Genomic DNA, 19,605 nt, shown 5'->3' with positions numbered 1-19,605 from the left:
GGCCTTCCCGGTAGTATATCCCTCCCCCCCCCCTCTTCCTCACCTCCTTGTTTGGCAACCACAGGTGAGCATGCACAACACTTGCTTTCCTTTTCTCATTAATAAAGCAGAGATGTGATGTGGCCAAGTACAGTAAAGTTTATCTTACAAACCACTGGGATATCCTTGGCTGATGTGTTAAACTGACAAAAATGTAATTAATAATAAAGAAGTGTCATAAACATCATGGAAAATACACTCTTGCTTTTGGGCGGTGATGCAGCCAGTTGCAGAAATGCAACTAATTGCAGTGCTCAACTTCCAGGTGTGCTCCGTGCTGCAAGCAGCTGTGTGCTGTAGCATAAGGCTTCCTTCCCCTGGGAGGATAATGTCCTGTGGTAAGAGAAGCTCAAGAAATGCGGGACAGGAGCAGAGTGACGGGGTTCTGTTTGAAGACTGCCTACTTTGAGAACAGATGGGAGGATAAATTTAGAAGAAATATGATAGTTGTGTTTGCGAGTAAAGAAAACAGAAGGATCAGAGGAAAGTTACACCCCAGGCCATAACTCCACTTCCTCCCTCCCAGAGAATGCTGGGAAAAGCAGTACTGCAGCAGACCCAGAGAACCTACTTTTTGTGATGTCATTGAATTGGCTTCTGGACAATCAGATGAGCATCAGAACTGGCTTAATACAAGGGGCAGACACAGGGATGGTGGCTTGTCTTGCCAGCAGCAAACTGCTAAACAACCTGAGGCCCTATTGCCCAGCTGCACCCCCAAGGGACAAGTGGAACCTTTGACTCTAATATAAATGTAACACTTGTATTGTCTTATGTTGCCTCCATTTGCTGAGGAGAAATTTGTGAAAAGGGCTCTCAAGGACCACGTTAGCAGAATAAGGGGAGGAGTAATGGCAGATACACTTGCAGATGCATCATGACTTTGGAGCTCTGTTCTTTTCAGCTTTGCTGAAAGGGCTGAGAGCAGAAGCTTTCTACCAGTTGGAGGGGGTAATTCCCATCTTTCTCAGGGAAAGCCTCAGATGTTGGAACACAGACTGCTGTATAAGATAGGACTTTAATACATTAAAGAAGCCTATTTATGGTTACCTTAAAGTGGAGCTTACATTCCTGTGCTCTGTATAAAGTTGGAAGTAAGGCACCTGATACGGGTAATTTATTCCAAGGCAGTCTAAAAATATTCTATTTTTAAAATAATTAGGTTTCAGAAATACATTAATAGTTGTTCTGGTTTTAGCAATAATTTTCTTCATAGTAACTGGTATAGTGCTGTTTTAGATGTAGGATGAGAATAACATTGGTAACACAGTGACATTTTTCAATTATTGCAAAGTAGTGTTTATCAAGGACTTTTCAGCTTCTCATGTCCTACCAGAAAGGAGACTGGGAGGCCTGAGAAACTGGAACACAGCCAAGACAGCTGACAAGAGGGATATCCCATACCACATGGCATCATGCTCAGTATATAAACTGTGCAGAAAGCTGGCCAGGGGCTGCTGCTCAGGAACTGACCAGGCATATTCATCTGACTGCTGTCACTGCTGACTGAATCAATGGAAACTTACAGAAGTGAAATATGAACAAGAAATAATCGGGAATTAATAAAATAATGGGATCTACATTAGCCCTATATTTAAGTAATTTGCAAGGTAAGCATGCCGTGGTCAGAAGCATTCAAGGTCTCCGATATTGCACTTGCCAATTTCAAAGGTACTAGATGAGGCAATGGACAATTTGTGGCTTTCTTGGGTAGCCTAACAAAATTACCAAAGCCAGCAACGCTGACATTTAACACAGCTGAGCATACTCCAGCTTTCCCAACAGTCACATCTAGTAAGATTCCTCTGCAAAGTAATTTCTAATGTGTTCCTTCTGAACTGCTAGCGTATTCATATCACCGTACCATGCCAAACACGCAAAGAATGAAGTAATAGTTTGGGTGGGAAGGGACCCTAAAAATCATCTAGTTCCAAACCCCTGCCATGGGCAGGGTCACCAGTAACTTGGCTCTATAAAGGGTGTCAGCCTTGAAGCCTTGTATGTGCACAAGTCATGTGGGCAATGTTAAGAATCTCTATTACACTATTTCAAAAGTGACAAATGAATTTACCTATAGAGAGATTTCCAACACCAAATCCTATCCTGTCCTCCTGTTAGTCAGTATCCGGTCACTTACATATCGTAACTGGTTTCCAGTTCACATTTTCTTGCTTCCATACATATATACCTTCAAATAAATTTGTGATCATGTCAGAAAGATTATATGAAGTGAACGACAGCAACAACAATTAAACAAAACTGCAAAGTAAGCCAGAAAAAGGTTTGATTTTATTAGGAATGGTACATTTAAATACATGTAAGACTTTGGGATTAATTTACATATTTTTTCCAAAAATGTTTCCCTTCTTTAACGATACAGAAGTTAAAAAAAAAAAAATCTAATCCCAAATTGTAAGAACAACAGTATTTGCAGTGGAAATTTCTATTAATCAAAACAACTGTGCATTCCAGAGATTTTGACTACACTTTTCCTGGGATTTTTTTTTTTGCTGCTCTCATTACTAAAATAACCTTCCTTTCCATCAAGACTATTGCTAGTCATACACATGTTATTCAGTATCACACTTTTGGGTATGAAAGCTATGTCACTTTATTATAAACATCAAAAACATGGACATGCATATTGACATTTCTGTGCAGTTTTATGAAGTCACCTGTCAAATAAGGCCTATACATACAATACCACATACTAGTGAATTACTGTAAAATTATTATAATGGATTCCCAATAATCCTGACATCTGGATGGTATGTCTCATTTTAACAGAAAATTCCAGCTTTCATTACTGCTTAACATTGTATTAATTCACTATCCAAGTGAGCAACATTCAACTAACCAATGTGTATTCCTGAAAGTCTTTTGCAAATTAAGCATATTGTCAAGGTCATGTAAAGCTGGAACTTAAACAGCCTGTTAAGCCAAGCAATGGGGAAAAGGGGGAACTCTAAACTAATTTTATCTGGTCCATTCATTCTCGCACAGAAAAGTAGCCACAGAACCTTAAAGGAATAAAATCTCTACTTCCTGTTCTCGGACTTAATACCAAGGACAAAAGCTAACATAGTATTTTGGAAGTCAAAGGCCTTGGAGGTGGAGGGGAAAGTAGGGGCAAGAGAGGGAGAAAGCAGCGTATTGTCTCATCCCATTACCTCAGCATTATGTGTACATAATATATCTATGATAGAAATGTTTACTAATAGCAGGGAAAAAAATAAAAAAGACTTCCCACTCCAGACTTCACTGAAAGAAGAAAGCTGACAGCCAGCCCCTCCTCACAGAGATGGCCTATTTGATGACAGGCACTTTGGCAATGTAAGAGGAGGTCACCCTTTCATCATGTTAACTCTTCCCCTCCCAGTTCTCATACATAATTTGTCTCAAGTCTTCAAGAAACTTGAATCAAATTAAATTCATTAATACATCTCTCAGAGCAGGTTAACTACGGCTATGAGCAGAGCTCGACCTAGAACGAGATTTTCTTTTAGAAGAAGAGGGGGAAGGGGAAGAAGCTATCAAGCTGGAGCGGTGGCTTTTGTGGGAGTAACTCTTTTTAGGAGTACGACTGCGAGAACGAGAGCGGGATCGAGAGTGAGATCGGGAGCGAGAGCGAGACCTGGATCTGGACCTGGACCTTGACCTGGACCTGGACCGGCTGTCCGATCTGGAAGATCCTGTAGACCTGGACCTGCTGCGAGATCTTGAGTAACTCCTTGACCGAGATCTGCTTCTAGAGAAACACAATTAAAAGCTGTAGTCTCACCTCTTACTAAATTTAAAACAATCAGTAAAATTCTCAACTACTTTGTATGCATAGCACATCCATCTGAACATCTGAAAGTGCTATTCACAGCATTCAGTTATTTCACAGTGCTGCTAGATTCCTGTTATGCTCCATCATGACACTATCTTCTTAGGTCAAGGCTATCAGGAACTTCTGGCCTTGACATTCTCTGCTAGTGTGGCAAAATATGAACTGCCTAATAAAAGATGCCTCTCCTCCCAGCTCCTGCCAGGAGGAGAGAAACCAATTTTTAAGCAGGGTAGTTTCTATCAAAGAAGAACTCTTTTTCAGCATACACCCTGCCTTGAAATATCATTTAATTTATGAAGAAAAACACAGAAATGAAACTTCATACCTGTGGTATTTATTCTCTCTAGAAACACCATGCAAGTTAGTAAGAGTTTCTTTCAAGATGCTAAGGAAGTCTCTAAAGGTGTGATCACCAGCACACTTAAAGGCCTTAGAGTTTTAACACCTTCACTAGTAATGCATCCTTTATTTCATGGAAAGAAATGGATTTATTTTTAAGAGAGACAATGAAAGAGCTGAAGTCAGTATGTTTTTTTAATGACTAAACAGCAGAACTGTTTAGGAATAATGCAAGCAAGCTAACTGATTTTCTTTTATTTTCATTAACAAGTTGTCTTTCACAACTATTTGAGAAACATTTCACAGGACTGTGAAACAGCTTTCAATTATTTTTCAATTATTCATTTTTTAATACCAAAATTCGTGTTTTTAAAAAGTTCTTTCTTTAAAAAAATCCTTACTCTCATCCAAAACTCTTCTATTTACGTTGTTTCAGCAGTTAGTTCTTATCTTAATCTGTTTACATTGCTAGAAAGTTATCTGTGCAGTGATATTTAAATTGGGGTCAAAAAACTAGATAATCAAACTTTGGCATCAATGCTACCCAAATCCATGCCCTCAGCAGAATTTTATCATGTCAGGTGACATACCTATGCCTTCTGTGGTCTTCAGTCAGTTTAATTCTGCGTCCATTCAGCTCAGTGCCATCCAACTTTTCCAGTGCACTCTTCATGTCACTGTAAGATGCAAACTCCACAACCCTGTTCACCATCATGAAAAAAATGAAGTTTCAGAGAAACAAAAAAAGTAAGGAGAGCAAGACTGGCCCTTTTTAATCTGTTGCTTCACAGCTTGTTTTATCTTCTGAAAGCTAGTTTTTAACGTGGTTAACAGTAAAATACAACACTTAACAGTCCTAGCCATCCCTACCTTTCACATCTTCTTGAACATTACCAGAACTGCCATCTGCAAGGAGATGGAGAAAATGCAGGAAGCTACAAACCTGCATCAGCTGAGGAAATATCTTTCAGGCCTCCACTAAATTGCATTCCAAAGTTGTCCATGAAACAAAGTAAGTTTGCAGACTCTTCTGCCCTATTTAAGAATTCTAACAGTGAACAGAAAAATCCAGTCTGTGGTTTTTAAAATTTGAACTCAAAAAAAGGTCTTAGTTGTGCTGGTTTGCAACGGCCCTACAGCAGTTTTGCCAGCACAAAGACTCAGTTTGTACTTCCTTCTCTCCTGCTTTGTTGTGCAGGACCTTTGTAGACTGCAGAATTAAAAATGGAGAGTGGGCACGTAGGTATTCCCCATGGAAGTTGGTTATGTTCTTTTCCCATGACTCTGACTGTTGAACCAGTGTAAAGCAGCCATAGACAGGAGGTGTTTTAGTCTCAGGACTCAGATCATAAATGATTATATAAAAATAAGTTAAAGACAGCAGGATTTAACATTTGGAAGGAATTCTCCCTTCCTTTTCTGCTTTCACACATTGTTTTCATGATAGAGAATAGAGACTGAGTTCAATACTGATCTCCCACTTATTGACAGTTTCAGCATCTAAGCCACACCACAGATTTATATTTAATTTCTTCTGTATTACAAGAAAAATCATGCCCGTAATAGTTTCAGCAATCATACCGATTTAGACACAAAACGAACTTACCCTTCATTCCTGTTGTTTCTGTGTGCATCCACATAGGTGACCTCCCCTGCCTTTCTCATGACATCTTTCAAGTCCTACAGCAAAAGTTAACATTTTAGTCTTGAACAGGACACAAATCAGTCAGGTAGCAGAATACTGCCCTAAAACTTTCTCTGCTAAAACTGCTTAATGCTTTTCAATCTATATATATAAAAATATACATATAATTTAGAAAAAAGTGTCTGAAACAGCTTATTTAATAGCAGCTGCATATAAAAAAGGTCCATCATTTTACAGCTACAGTGAATAAAACACTGCTTTTAAGATAATCCTGCATCCTGAAACCAGCTGTTATGAAAACACAGTGCAATACTTAAAATACCAACATGTTCACTGAAATCAGAACTATAGGAGAGAAGCGCAGTAGTATTAAATGCAGATTTTCATAACTAACACCCCAGTTAAATGACAATCCAATAAATGTTGACAAATTCAACCTTTATGCTCACCTCCCCCAGCTTCAAAGCAAAATTAAAAGCAAAAAGGTGCAATTACAATGTAATTAAAAATTTTATGAAGGAAATTTTTCTAAGTTTAGTTTGAGTATCTGTCACGCTACAGTGTCACATCAATAAACATCCTTGTCTTAAACTTAACAGAGGCTAAATGTGGACACAGTAAAGTTACTTGCTTAGCAATAGGAGAAAGCACAAACAATGCAAAAGGTCACTAAAAAGCTAAACATCTAAGTTAAGGCAGCACTTTTACCCAACCGTATCTGGTATTTTATAATCCCAGACTACTTACCGCAACACGCCACAAGTGGCAGGTGATATAAGAAGGTACCTTAAGCAAAGAGTTGCTTGTCCAATACCTAGCTGGCCAAGAGGAACTCTCTTACATGAGAAAGGCAGTGATGGCTCATAGCAATATGCTTCACGGAGGTACCAGAGGCCCTGAAAGCACTGGACATAGTCTCCAGTCTCCAGAAGTGGCTAAAGAACCCGAGGATGATCTGTGCTAGCCAATCGAGATCAAACCCAGGCAAACCAAGATCTAGACTGCCAAAAAACAGGAGTGTCATAGGAACCAAAAGGAAAATTCAGAACAGGCCAAACCCTAGAATTTCAGCCACTAGAAAACCCCCAAATCTTTGGTTCTTTTTCCTCCACACAAGAAAAATGGTTAACCAAATCAAGGTTGTTAGAAGAGGTTCAAAGTGCACTTGGTTAGAAATATGCTTAAGGAACAAAAGACTACAAAACAAAAAGCCAAGAAAAAACTTTAGAACATTTGCCACAGAATATCAGAAAGCTTAGTTTTATGTAGTATTTTAATTAAAATTCTACAGTTTTATGTTAAAAACTGGCATATGCAAAGTAGTAGATATTTTCCTTGTTTCACAGGTTTTAATATAAAGAAACCCTAACAGCAAATGAAAATTGGTCCCTATAGTACCATTAAAAACAATACTTCAAATTCAGTTTACCTCAATTTAGAGATGATGGACAAAATTTTGGCTCTGCTCGAGTCAATGAGAATTTAACTAGACCAGGACTGGTAAATCAAAAGGAAGTTAGAAAATAATAATCTACATAATTATTTCCTAAATCAGTAACTTTAGGCTTTAAGATTGAGGCTCCCACAGTCTTGTAACACTATATGTGGAATCCTAAGAAACATCAACATGAAATATCACTTAATCATTGTAATCACAATGACAACGTGATTAAGATGCCAACATTAATGCTTGAAAGAGAGGAAGTGTGCATGTGCTATAAAAGCTCAACATTCTGTTATTAGAGAAATGTTTAAAGTTACCTGGTTTTACTACCTAACCAGTGGAACAATCAAGTTTTATCTTAAGTTTACTGTTCTGGTTCACCTTAATTAGCACAAGAAAACCCTGCTGTCCTTAGCAGCAAAGAGAAATAAGGTGTAGGACAACCATAAATAGGAAAAACACATTAAACAATACATCTTGATGTAACACAGACCTATTCTCAACTGCTTGAAAAGTTGATGCTGAAAAACTAATGGGGGTGGGTTGGAAAGCTCTGAACACGCAGAAATATATGTTTGCTAAAAAAAAGGAGAGTTCTGACAGTTTGTCTACTACTTAGAGATGAGATTATCTATTAACAATATAGTCAACAATTTGAGGAAACTTTTCCAAACACAAATTTTTGTGGCTTTTTCTATGTTTAAATATCCCAACACAGTAACTTCTAAGGGAGATAGATGTTCTCAATATATGGGGATCTGAACACACCAAAGATTAAATTATGTGTGTAAGTTTAAAAGCAAGGTTCCATATTGAGTGTGCTTCCTAGCAGGGATTAGAAGGGAAGAATAATGCCACTACTGTTAATGCATTAGCCATTTTAATGTGTTGTGTAAGTAGCATAGTTAGAAGTTAAAACACTATAGTTAGTATCAAAGCACTACAACTCCAAAAGTAAATGCAGCTTGCATATGGTTGTTACCTTCAAACGATGTCTATTTAGGCAGGTATCAAAAAGTCTCTTATGCTAATTTATCGTATATTTAAGAGACATTAAAACATTTAATTAAAATACTAAAAGATTCACCAGTATGAAATCTGAATTGGGTGGGCTTCAGATTAAAATGTAAGTACACATAAAGCCATTATAAATATTCACAAGTAAAAGAAAGTTACAAAAATGTTAATTTTTTCTTCAAGTTAAGCATTTAACACTAAACAACATTATAGGATTTCTTTTCCTTAGCACTCCATTAGCTTACTTCTCTGGTCCCTACTGTCGTTTCCAAGTGACAATCTCTTCATATATGTAACTGTGTAGCATACCCAGAAGATATTTAGATTAAATCCACTTGATCATCACATCAACTCAGCTGGTTTTTTTTAGTTATTCAATAATTAACACAACTGTACAACTGCAAACCCTTTGAACTTGTCATGCAGAAGATAAACAGAGTTCAACCATTTATCTGCATGGATTGCACCCAACTCTTATGAAACACATCAGCAGAGCTCCAAGCAAGTCAAGAAGCCTCCTCGTGGGGAAGTAGCTCCAAGACCAAGGCTTTGAACATTCAACATGTTCTCCTGCATCTTTCAGTACATTGATTTAAGTCTCTTTATTCAAAGAATATAAAGGTTAGTGAAAAAGACTGAACTCCACTATTCACTCACCTTTTGTAAATAGCATCTGTTGCTATGTCCTTAAAAAGTGAACTTTCTATACACTGTGTACCATACGGAACACAACTAAAAGAATTGATTATATGACTATTCTTGAAAGCCAGCTAAATATTAGCAAAACATTAGCAAGAGGTGAAAAAACAAACAAAAAGGAAAGGTGGTAAGAAAGCTTCAAATTACATGCAATGGAAGTTTGGATTTAAAAAAAAAAATACCTACAGTAAGCATACTTGACACAGAAGCTCTCTTAAAATTCCCTCTATTACTGATGTATTCCCAGAATTCTCAATCATGCATCGTGTCACAAAAATATTTTGCAAAACATAAGAAAAGACCGTAAATTTTAATAAAAACAAAGGCATGCACTTCCAGGTGTAACAATACAAAAGGATGACACAGTTTGAATGAATGCAATGTTTCAATATTTTAGAAACAATCCAGAGTCTTCCGAAGTTTTATCAGTTGGCAAACAGAAGTAAGAAAGAATCAGTTCCCAACTACAAAATCTACTTATAGAACCATTTGCACAGCTATGAAACAAAACACTTCTGTAAGTGCTTGATTGCTAATTTTTAGCAATCCCTGAAGCTTTTTTCTTATTTTTTTGTTCACATGAAATATTTATGATGGCTTTATTAAGAAATCAGGCTGAAAGCAGTCTACTTACGGAGTAGTAAAATAAGGTGTAGAAAAAGAAGATAAGATTCTAACTCACCTGCCAGCTGATACGGGATGAAAGGTTTTCAACAATGATCCTGTGTTCAGTACGAACAGGAGGCCCATACCGGCTGGAAGAATTCAAAGGGAGAAAAAAAAAAAAAAAAAAGAAAAAATTCTCCAGCATAAAGAATTCAAAATTTAAGAAATCTGTCATTTTCTACAGTTTGCTGAAAGATTTAAGTAATTTCCTTATTGCTGGACTTCAGACTTGATTCTCCCTAGTCAAGAGTATATTTAAGACTCCACTAGAAGAAGTAAGCTGTTAAAAAGGGATTAAGAAGGATTTTGATGAAGCCTTTTTACCAAGGCTGTCAACACAGCTGTCATTTTTTTCTAGATACACTAGGTAAATGTCTGGTAAAATGAAAATAATGTACAGAGATTTAGTTTAATTTTGGTATTTGACCTTCTTGGCTCACATATGGTTTCTGGGAATATTCAGAGAAAGGACGATATTTTTCTATCTTTCGCTTTTTTAGTTGATAGCATTCTGCTTCGTGTCAGGGAGCTAGAAGACACAATTTAAAGGCACCTTAGTTCACACTTCTGAATTCCAAATCACTTGTTAATTTTATAAATGCCACTGTGACCTGCATTAGACATTTTTTTGGGTAGAAATATTTCTATCTCAGTAAAATGAGAGCTAAACAACTGATTGCCGTGAAATAACCGTGGCAGTTTACAGCTCCTGAATGAAAGCTGAGGTTTGCCACTTAACCAAAAATGAAAGACCCTCTCAAAAATTAAAATGTGGCTTGAAAATGTTCATACAGGAGAGGGAGATACCTGGAAAGAATATTACCCATGCAAGTAATTTCTGTTCCCCATCCTAGCCATTCTGAATAGAAAGGGATTTGAGAATTATGGAAAAAGTATGCCAATTTTTTGGTAAGTAATGCAGGATTTTAACAACAGCACTACTTTGTATTGCTAAAAAAAAGATTGAAAAATCAAGAGCACTGACCTTTGAGAAAATGATTCTCATCTTCTCCCACAGAAACATGGTTCTAAATTGTGTGTATTGATTTATACACTGAAGCACAGTCAATTTCATTTCAGTGCATACCTCAAAGTGTCCAATCTTTTTCAGAACATCCAGATCTTCCAGATATTTAAACGGAGGTCCCAGAGTCACAAATGAGTCTGATTTTTCCATTATTGCAAACCACAGTCTCTTCCTGTCTAGCACTGGCAGTCTGACATCACGAACATGACTACAGCGTCAGATGCCCACGACCTTCAATCAAACTTTTAAAAGCCCACTTTTAGCATGGACCTTGGACCAGTTATACTGTGTCAAGGCTACTGCCATTAAAGAAAAAATAATCTTATTAGTATGCTTGCATATGCAAATTAGATGTTCCAAACAGTGGTTGGAAACTGCCAGCAATTCTGATTTTGTAACAAATGTGAAGGTTTATGTCCTTTGTATCTTCATCTTCCAAACTCTACTGTACATAGGCAACAGCTATGAATGTTTCTACAGAATAAATTATTCCACACATACTTCTTTCACACAGGTAGATATAAAGCACAAAGATGTAATGTAATGTGTAGTTGTCTGGCAGAATATACACAAATCTGCAGAACCTTCACTGGCTCTAATCACTGAAAGTGAACAACTCCACAAATACTGTGTGTCCTCTAGAGGTATTCTAGAGATGAGCTGTGTCCTGATTTTCACATTCCATCACTGGAGAGAGATTCCCTTAGCAAGCCACCTGCTTGGTCAGCAAACTTAAGTCAACTGGTATTTACTAAAACATGCAGAAGGGTTTATCTTGTGCCCTAGCACTGCTCCTTTTCTAGGCTGTGCCCAAACAAGCATTTTGATAACCATAAAACTGGAAATGTGAAAACTTGGTTAGACAGTAAATACCTTGAATTATTGCTCTACAGTAATTCTACTTAGCATGTAAGCTCAGTTTGGTGACAAAAACCACAGTAGAGAAGCTCTGCATTTTTCTTGATTTAGTGTTAAAATCAGCCAATCCAACTGCAGCAATACTCCTTCACATCATTTACGTGACAGTAGGAAGCAAGACCAGCGTAGTGCCTACACCATGGCAAAGGCACATTTCATAATAGGTTTGTGAAGTCTTCAAGACAGTTAAACTGCTTTAAAATCCACACTCTCCTCAGCCGGAGAAGGCAAATAATAGTAATGAACCTGCAGTGTTTGAGAACATAGAACTTCTTTTGTGAAGCTATACAAGGAAACTGAGCTGGATCCCTAAATCACAAAAAGAAAAGAGTATTTCACTCCAGTTCTTCAGTTACTGGAAGAGGAAAAGGACAGAGAGCCCAGACCACCTACCTAGATCCACTCTGCGACTGGTAGTAACTGAACCGTTGTGAGAATCTTCCCCTTCCTCTTCGGGCTCGAGCATGTTCAATTGTGACCCTTATGACAGGAAAAAAACAAAACAAAACAAGCACATAAAAAAATAAAACAACAAACTTTAAGTATTTGACATTGACTTAAATCTTTCACAACTGGAAGCAAATGCGCACAAACAAGAATTATCTTGCCCTTGCAAGCAATGATTTATAACACAACCACTGGCATTTCTTAAAGAGCCAGACCAGCGTTCTTTCTCATTCACCTCCCTCGGATTTTCATGAAAATTGTCACAAGTCTGTAATTCAGACTGAAACACTTAAATTTGCTCAACCAGAGCCCAGGAGTAATCACAGAGAGAAAAGAGTACTAAAATAACTAACAACAACCTAATGACCTAAACCCCAGCTTCCACAATCACAATAAAAATTACTGCAACGTACAATGACTATAGTCCACATTGCTGCAAACTGAAGGGCAACAATCCAAAGAGTAACAGGCTATCATCAGCTTATTTTCTGGTCAACAGACAGGTAAGTTCAATTCACTCTTACTAATATTCCAAATGACAAGATCCTGAGTTAGCTTTGAAAGAGAACTAAGTGGAAGTAGAGAAAACAGTCAGCCCTGCTCCAAACCACTCATCCAGTCCCAAACTAATCCTTTGCCTTAAACAAGACTGGAACCCAATGATGTCTTTAAAGTTATGGAAGGTATATCCCATCATAGAACCACAAGAAACGCCACAAGATAATGCACTGCATTTTGATGTAAAGCACTTTTTCTATTCTTAAGGGAAATTATGGTATCACACTTACCTTTCATCACACAGCTCTTTACCATTTAGTTCATAAATTGCATCATCAGCATCCCTGTGGTCTTCGAATTCCTAGAAAGAAAATAGGAATAAAAAAGTATTTTCCCTCACAGTACACGCAAATACTAATAAACATGCTTTCTTTATAAATTTTACATTTCTACATGAAATATCACCAAGAACTCTGAATAAGGAAGCTGATTCCTAGTACATTTATGATTGAAATGCCAAGATGTTCCTATTCATAATCATTTCTTCTCCCTCCACCCCACAAATTCCTTTTGCCTCCCCAATTGTTTCAGTAGAATTATTTGCAGGATCTGTATTGAATAAACTAATTAAATGACCTGGTTTACTACAGAAATACCTAAAATACTTTTGGGGAGAGGTGGGGGAAATTACTTCAAGGCATACAATTTAAAACACAGCCCCACATACAGGAAAATGCAATATAACAGGATGAGCTGATCAAATGCAGGAGAGTCATGCACTCCCGAAACTCTCTTAAGATTAAATTCTTAGTGAACTGGCAAAGAAAGGGTAAACCAGAAAAAAGAGCCCTCCTGGGTTTTTTTCTGAGTGAATTCAGTTCAGTAGCTGGGTAAAAAGGTGCCCATGTAAGAAGAGTATGAAACAGAAGCCCTTCTTCAGCACTGGCCACCTTCGGGTCCAGATCAGCTGTAACAAGCATAATTCCATTTACTGTTGCAATGGAATCTGTCACTTCACTTTTGGAAGAAATGCTGCTTTAGTCAGCCCAAGTAGCCTCTGCCCACTATCCAGCCCACTGATTCTTGGCAAAGCTGCTTCTACAGTTCTGCAGGAAACTAGGTCAAGAAATCTACCCAGATGAAAAACAGCACACTTTGTGCAGGAGGTGGGGTGAAAAAGGCACTGTTATTTTTCAACCAGATCAGCTTCCCAGGTAGGTGCATTGTATGTGGCTGAACAACTGCAGCAATACCATGAGAGGCAAGGGAACAAAGGAAAGAAATAAAGCAGAGAGAACAAGCAGGTGGATAGGGACTGCTGGAAGCAACAGTGCAGATGGGAGAGAAAAAATTGTGGAACTGCAGCTTGCAAGAAATTAACAACAGAGAAGAAGCTTCTCAAGTTGAAGAAAGTGTTTGTGTAACTATGAACTGCTTTTCAGAAGCAATACTGGCTTAAGCAATCTTCCCCCTTCTGCACTGAAATCTGTTTCACTACCAAATGAAACATCACATGTTTGCATGACGATGCAAAGCATATCTTAAAAAAATTTATTTAGGTCCAGCATTTGGCAACTCCAAGTCCCATTATGTCAACTATTCTATTTCTATAACTATTTCTAACAAACTGAATATCTGCAAGTCTATCTAGCTTTACACTCTGAAAACACTATTCCCTGAAATATAATTAGTTTGAAAGATTAAGCAATGATTTCAATCAAGCACAACAAAACATGCTTTAAACACTATAACAGTGTTCACTTGGTTTTGTAATATGTTTTATAAATACAGGTCTTAAAAAACAGAAAATAAAGATGAACTGACAGCACATGGCAAGCGAAGTGCCATGAAGGATAATGCCATTCCATGTGTTTATAAATGACATGCATGACATGCTCAAGCGCAGCCTCACCAATTTTGCGTCTGACACCAAAGTTGGAGGAGAAAGAGATAACCAGAATGAAAAAACACCCTACAAAGAGACCTTGATAGGCTGAAAGATTAGGCAAACAGGAATCACAAGTCTTAACAAAAGATAAACATAAAGTGCTGCATGTGGCATAAGACAATCCTAAGCAGCAGAATGCGCTGGGGGCTGAGTGGCTGGAGTGTAAGGGGAAAAGGACATGGAAATGAAAAGGACATGGAAATCCTTGTGAAGAGTCAGCTAAGCATGAGTCAGCAGCATGGCCTTGCTACAGTGAAAGCAAATCGCATCCTGGGCTGCATCGCCAGGAGTACAATCAGCAGACCAAGGGGTGCTGTTATTCCACCCTACTTGGCATTTGTTAGGCCACACCTGGAACACGGTGTTCAGTTTTGGTCCCTCCAGCTCATAAAAGACATTGAAAAACTGGAGTGAGACTAGCAGAAGGCCACCAAAACTCATGAGAGGGTTGGATAACAAAGGTTGAGAGAGCTGTGTTTGTTCAGCCTGAAGAAAAGGAAGCTCCAAAGGAATCCGGCCAGAGTCTTCCAAAACCTAGAACAGTTACACAAACAATGGAAGTGATTTCTGATATGGGTGCACAATGATGGGATGACAAGTATGGGAGGGAAAGTTGTTCAGCTATGAAGAAAAGAATTTTATCCGGAGAACAATTAAATCTTTTTGATAAAGTTATGAGACAATTATTCAAGGTTATTAATGATCTTTGAAAAGAAAATGGTTCCACCTAGGAACTAGAGAAGAGGAGGAAGGATTGACTGACTCGCTTACAAGAGTTGAACAGAAGTTGCTCCTGAATGAGTCAACAGCCCTGCCCAGGAAGAAGAACAGTCAAGGAATGGAGATTGAGAAATAGCAGCAACTGGAAAGAGCATGCTAAATAAACTCACGTCTAGATCAGCCATTTACCTCCAGACTTTTAAGAAACAGATAGCTACCTACTGGTAGTCAACAAAAAGCAGCTCATAATGCAGGGTAATCAGGAATCACCATGTGCAGGAAGTTAAGGAACAATACTCATATGAAACTGAAGTAGGCAAAGCCTGTTCTTTTGTTCTTTTCCAGTAACTTCACTCAAGGGACTGATCTTGGCAAAAAGAGCGGCATGTAAGACTGCCATAGTGCGAGGGCAGTATCAGCCTTTCAAGTCTGAACTAAGTGCTGCAGAACAGCTAATTCTCAATTCTCATGAGATAATAGTTAAACACAGGCTGCTCTTGAGTCAATTTGTGAACCCGTAAAGCTGCAAAATTTGGACATTTAGGAGCACAGAGCTCTAGAAAGCAGCGGCAGGTAACTGAGATACAATGAACTATTTCATTTAATAGCCTGACAGACATATACGCCCTATAAACATGTACTGGTGGTGAGTATGTCAAACTTTAGCTGCACGAGAATTCAAAGCTGTGCTGCTTGAATCCACCAGTCAGCACCTATTACATCTGTTAGCCAACTACTCTGCTTTTATGTCAGGCCATTATTTAAGAAATATGACCAAGCAGACTACAAGGGGTGAGAGGGGAGCTTAAGTGGTTCTGTATAAACTTTTCTTCCAGGTCAAGACTGCAAATTCTGTACTGCCATAAACAGGATACTTATACGGTCTTCAGAAATGAGGGATAAATTTTAAACCTACAAAAGAATGTGAACAAACAATGTATTTAATGTAGCTAGAATACCACCAAGATTTTGAGCAAAATGTGGCCAAAACTGTAATCCAAAATTCTGAAAAGCATTCTGAAATGTGTATTAAGAATTTCCATTTCCCACTATAACTACTATTCTCTTACACATCTTCCCTTCCTTGACATCATCCTAGCAAGGTTAGCACCTGCAAGCAAGAGCAAGGAAAACAAGGCTATTACTTACCACAAACCCAAAACCATTTTTTAGATGGATTTCTCGTATGCGACCATATCCTTTGAAGAATTTCTCTACATCCCGTTCACGAGCACGTGAGCTCAAGTGTCCAACAAAGACACGGCAGCCACTCATCTTAAGGTTGATGCTAAAAAAGAAAACAGCACTGTTCATCAGATTAACAAACTTAAAATAGGGTGATCAAGATCTTTTACATCTCAGAAATCTTGGTTAAATAGGATTTGATTTTACTGTCCTCTAGGTATACACATTAAAAGCCTGATTCTCTACAGCCAGAAAAGTGGTAAAATCCTGTCTTGCTGACTTCTAGCAGAACCTACAAAGAGCTTCCAGCTTTGTACTTTTTAATCATGAAACTTAAAACCCCAGCTCTGTAACTCTGAAGATTTTACTGGGCTAGCAGCTACTGAAAAAAAAAAGAACAAAACTCATATGCTAATTATTGGAATAACAACAAAAAACATAAAACATTCTCTAAACTTTTACTTTCACCTAGGAAAATCTCTGCGATAAAATTTTATTAGCACAGAAAAGATAAATGGTAGCCATCAAATTATTTCGATTTCCAGTAGGCATATATATAACTTATTTTAAGAGTCTATCACATTTTGAAGAAAAATTTTGCATTATGAGATTTCAAAAATGGCAAAAATAAAAAAGGATATTTGGGGCATTAAAATTTTCAAAGCTATTTACTGATGCAGGATATATAATTTGAGATATTCTATATAAAACTCTATTTTTTACCTTAAGGTGTTACCTTTTCAGTTTATGTGGTTTAAAAATTTTTAAGATCTTGTAACTGGAAAATATTAATTATTCGGCTCACTCAGCGAGCTTACTGTCATAGAAAAAAACAAAGAATTCAAGCCCTAAGGAATGGAAATATGACGTGATCTTCCACTACAATACTGGGCTCTAAAGAAGCAGAGGAAACAGACAACATATCGTGTTAGCTGTAAAAATAATTCCAGTCAGTTTGGATGCACTATTTTGAATTAATGTGATTTACCTTCTCTGTTAACTAACGCCCTTTAGACTTCTATTAAATACTTTCTTTACTCAGACTTACTGTGCCATCAGAGAAGTGCCAGAATTTTGGAAGCCTGAGTACTGGGCTTTTTATGGGGCGAGGGGTTGAACTGTGACAGCACTTACTTTGACTGGCCTCAGCCATGCCCGAACCTCGGAAGAGCCTACGCTGCCCTTTGTAGCCATTCTCTTCTTTGTGCTCACACGTGCATTTTGATGCCCACACAGAAATCCAGTCCAGGGGGCTGGTTCAGCTCCCTCGCGGAGTGCCCAGTCTTCCAACACATGGTTTCTCTGGCGCACCCTTACCACGCAAACACAGGCCAGGCCATCAGTGGGTATTAAAGGAAAGGCAGGCCCTTGTAGAGGAAGGACACCCTTACGTAACTGTATGCTTTAGAACACGGCAAGAGCAGCCACTTCGGCAACAGCGCTCATTTTGGGAACAACAAAGATTTGAAAGATTAAAACGACTGCGTAACTGCTGTTCGGTATTTTTAGTTCTAGGAAAATAAGGCAGGGAGAAGAATCACAGAAGGAAATGAACACGGGGTGGGTGGACCTGACCACCACTGAAACTCTCAAATATAGGGCGAAAGAGGTACGAACAACCCATCCACGCGTCATTTACTCATAATCAGGGAGCACAATGGATGCGAGATCTGTATTGACACCTGCGAGGCGCGGAGCTTCACACGTCGCTCCTACTACACTGAAACCGAGTTCGCTCGCTGGCCACTCAGAAAATGCAGAAAAACCCTCGGGAAGCAAGGGCCCGCAGCAAGCGGCCATCTCCTCCTCCCTCCTCTCGAGCAGCCAAGAGGAGCCGGGGCTGCGCCAGGCCTGCGGCCTGCCCAAGACAGCCGGGCCCCCGCCGCCATCGCGGCGCCGGCCCACGCACGGCGCCGGCCCCTTCGGCTCTTCGAAGCTTTGCGCTCGCTTCCAATCCGCGACGGCTCCTCCCGGCCATCCCGCCGGGATCAGCCCTCCCTCCTCGGGGCAGCGATGGAGCGCGCCTCCACCCCACCCCCCCCCCCCCCGGCCGCGGCCCCGCCGAGCGCCCGGGCCTGCGGCGCCAGCGCGGCCTCCGCCCGCGGCTCCCCTGCCTGGGCCCGTCCCCGCCCCGCCGCAGGGTACGGCCGCCAGAACCCCGCCGGTGGCTCCCCGCACCCGCCCCGGCCCCCCCGCCGTGGAGGGGCGGCTACGCACCGTCGCGGAGCGGCGAGTCCTGCGGGCCGTGAGGGAACCGCTCTGCGGCCGCGGCGACAATGGCTGCCGGCTGCTCCACCGACCGACCGCCGCGCGACCACCGCGCCTGCGCGCAGCCGCCCGCACCGCCCCGCCCGCAGCGCGCCGCGCGGTACGACGGGAGATGTAGGCGCGGCGGGCAATGGCGGGGAGCTCAGCGATCGTCCCGCTCCACGCCCCCGCCACGGGCAGGGACACTTCCCGCCACACCAGGCTGCTCAGAGCCCCGTCCGGCCTGGCCTTGGACACTGCCAGGGATGGGGTATCCACAGCTTCCCTGGGCAGCCTGTTCATGCTGAACTGCCTGTGACTTTTTGACTAAGACATGGCAAAACAGATGGGTCACAGTTCTGCTTAACAAGTGGAGGAGAAAAGTCACGCGTCCAGAGAATTCATCTGAAGTGCTGCACTCGGCAACTCAGTTCTGCCAACAGAAGTGTGCTGCGGCCAGGCCCTTCCTGCCATCTTCTCTTCGGCACACAGACTTACACCGCTTTGGATAACGCCGCAATACTGTTAATCGCTGACACCAGGGGGAAACCTTGGCTGTGGAAAAGTAACTAGTGACGAACCAGGCCTGTATGGCAAAAGCAGTTTTTCCATGAATAAACAGCACACTACTTTCCTGCTTTATCAGTGTCAGATATACTCACTTTATGGACTTTTTACAGTGTAATTAATGACAATTTACAGTATGATGACCAAGATAAAAATTATTCTCTGTTTCTTCAGCATAGCATAGCTTGTTAAGTCTTCACTGTCCCAATGCTTAAAATATAACTACAGTTTGGTTTGCCCATATTCTCCCCTTGTCTGACAGCATCATGTCTGGATTTCCTGTTTTAACTTGGGGTAAATATCTAAGTTACATTTATGATATTTTATGTTAGATTCAGGTATCATTCAAATTTATTGCCCTCTAATC

At 39.9% G+C, this 19,605-nt stretch overlaps 1 protein-coding gene across 1 annotated transcript; it reads right to left on the bottom strand.

The window, feature by feature from the left end:
• Positions 1 to 2,306: 2,306 nt before the first annotated feature.
• Positions 2,307 to 18,760, bottom strand: LOC309574169 (serine/arginine-rich splicing factor 5-like). Its single transcript, XM_082283588.1, has 8 exons — positions 18,642 to 18,760; positions 16,389 to 16,527; positions 12,862 to 12,932; positions 12,020 to 12,106; positions 9,698 to 9,770; positions 5,817 to 5,890; positions 4,801 to 4,911; positions 2,307 to 3,787 (listed from the first exon to the last, which is right to left on the bottom strand). Exons 2-8 carry the CDS (start codon positions 16,512 to 16,514, stop codon positions 3,496 to 3,498), a joined length of 834 nt encoding a protein of 277 aa, XP_082139714.1. The 5' UTR covers positions 16,515 to 16,527; positions 18,642 to 18,760; the 3' UTR covers positions 2,307 to 3,495.
• Positions 18,761 to 19,605: the final 845 nt, after the last annotated feature.

The sequence above is a fragment of the Coloeus monedula genome (assembly GCF_965178545.1).
Source record: "Coloeus monedula genome assembly, chromosome: 6".
NCBI classification, from domain to species: domain Eukaryota; kingdom Metazoa; phylum Chordata; class Aves; order Passeriformes; family Corvidae; genus Coloeus; species Coloeus monedula.
The sequence above is the reverse complement of the archived record's forward strand: the minus strand, read 5'-3'. Positions and strand labels throughout refer to the sequence as shown.

Coding starts and splice junctions, on each gene's coding strand:
- LOC309574169 (XM_082283588.1), bottom strand. CDS start 16,514: ATGAGTGGCTGCCGTGTCTTTGTTGGACACTTGAGCTCACGTGCTCGT. Junction 12,107..12,861: donor AAAGAGCTGTGTGATGAAAG/GTAAGTGTGATA, acceptor TCCTGTCATAAG/GGTCACAATTGAACATGCTC. Junction 5,891..9,697: donor CATCCCGTATCAGCTGGCAG/GTGAGTTAGAAT, acceptor CTTTTGCTGTAG/GACTTGAAAGATGTCATGAG.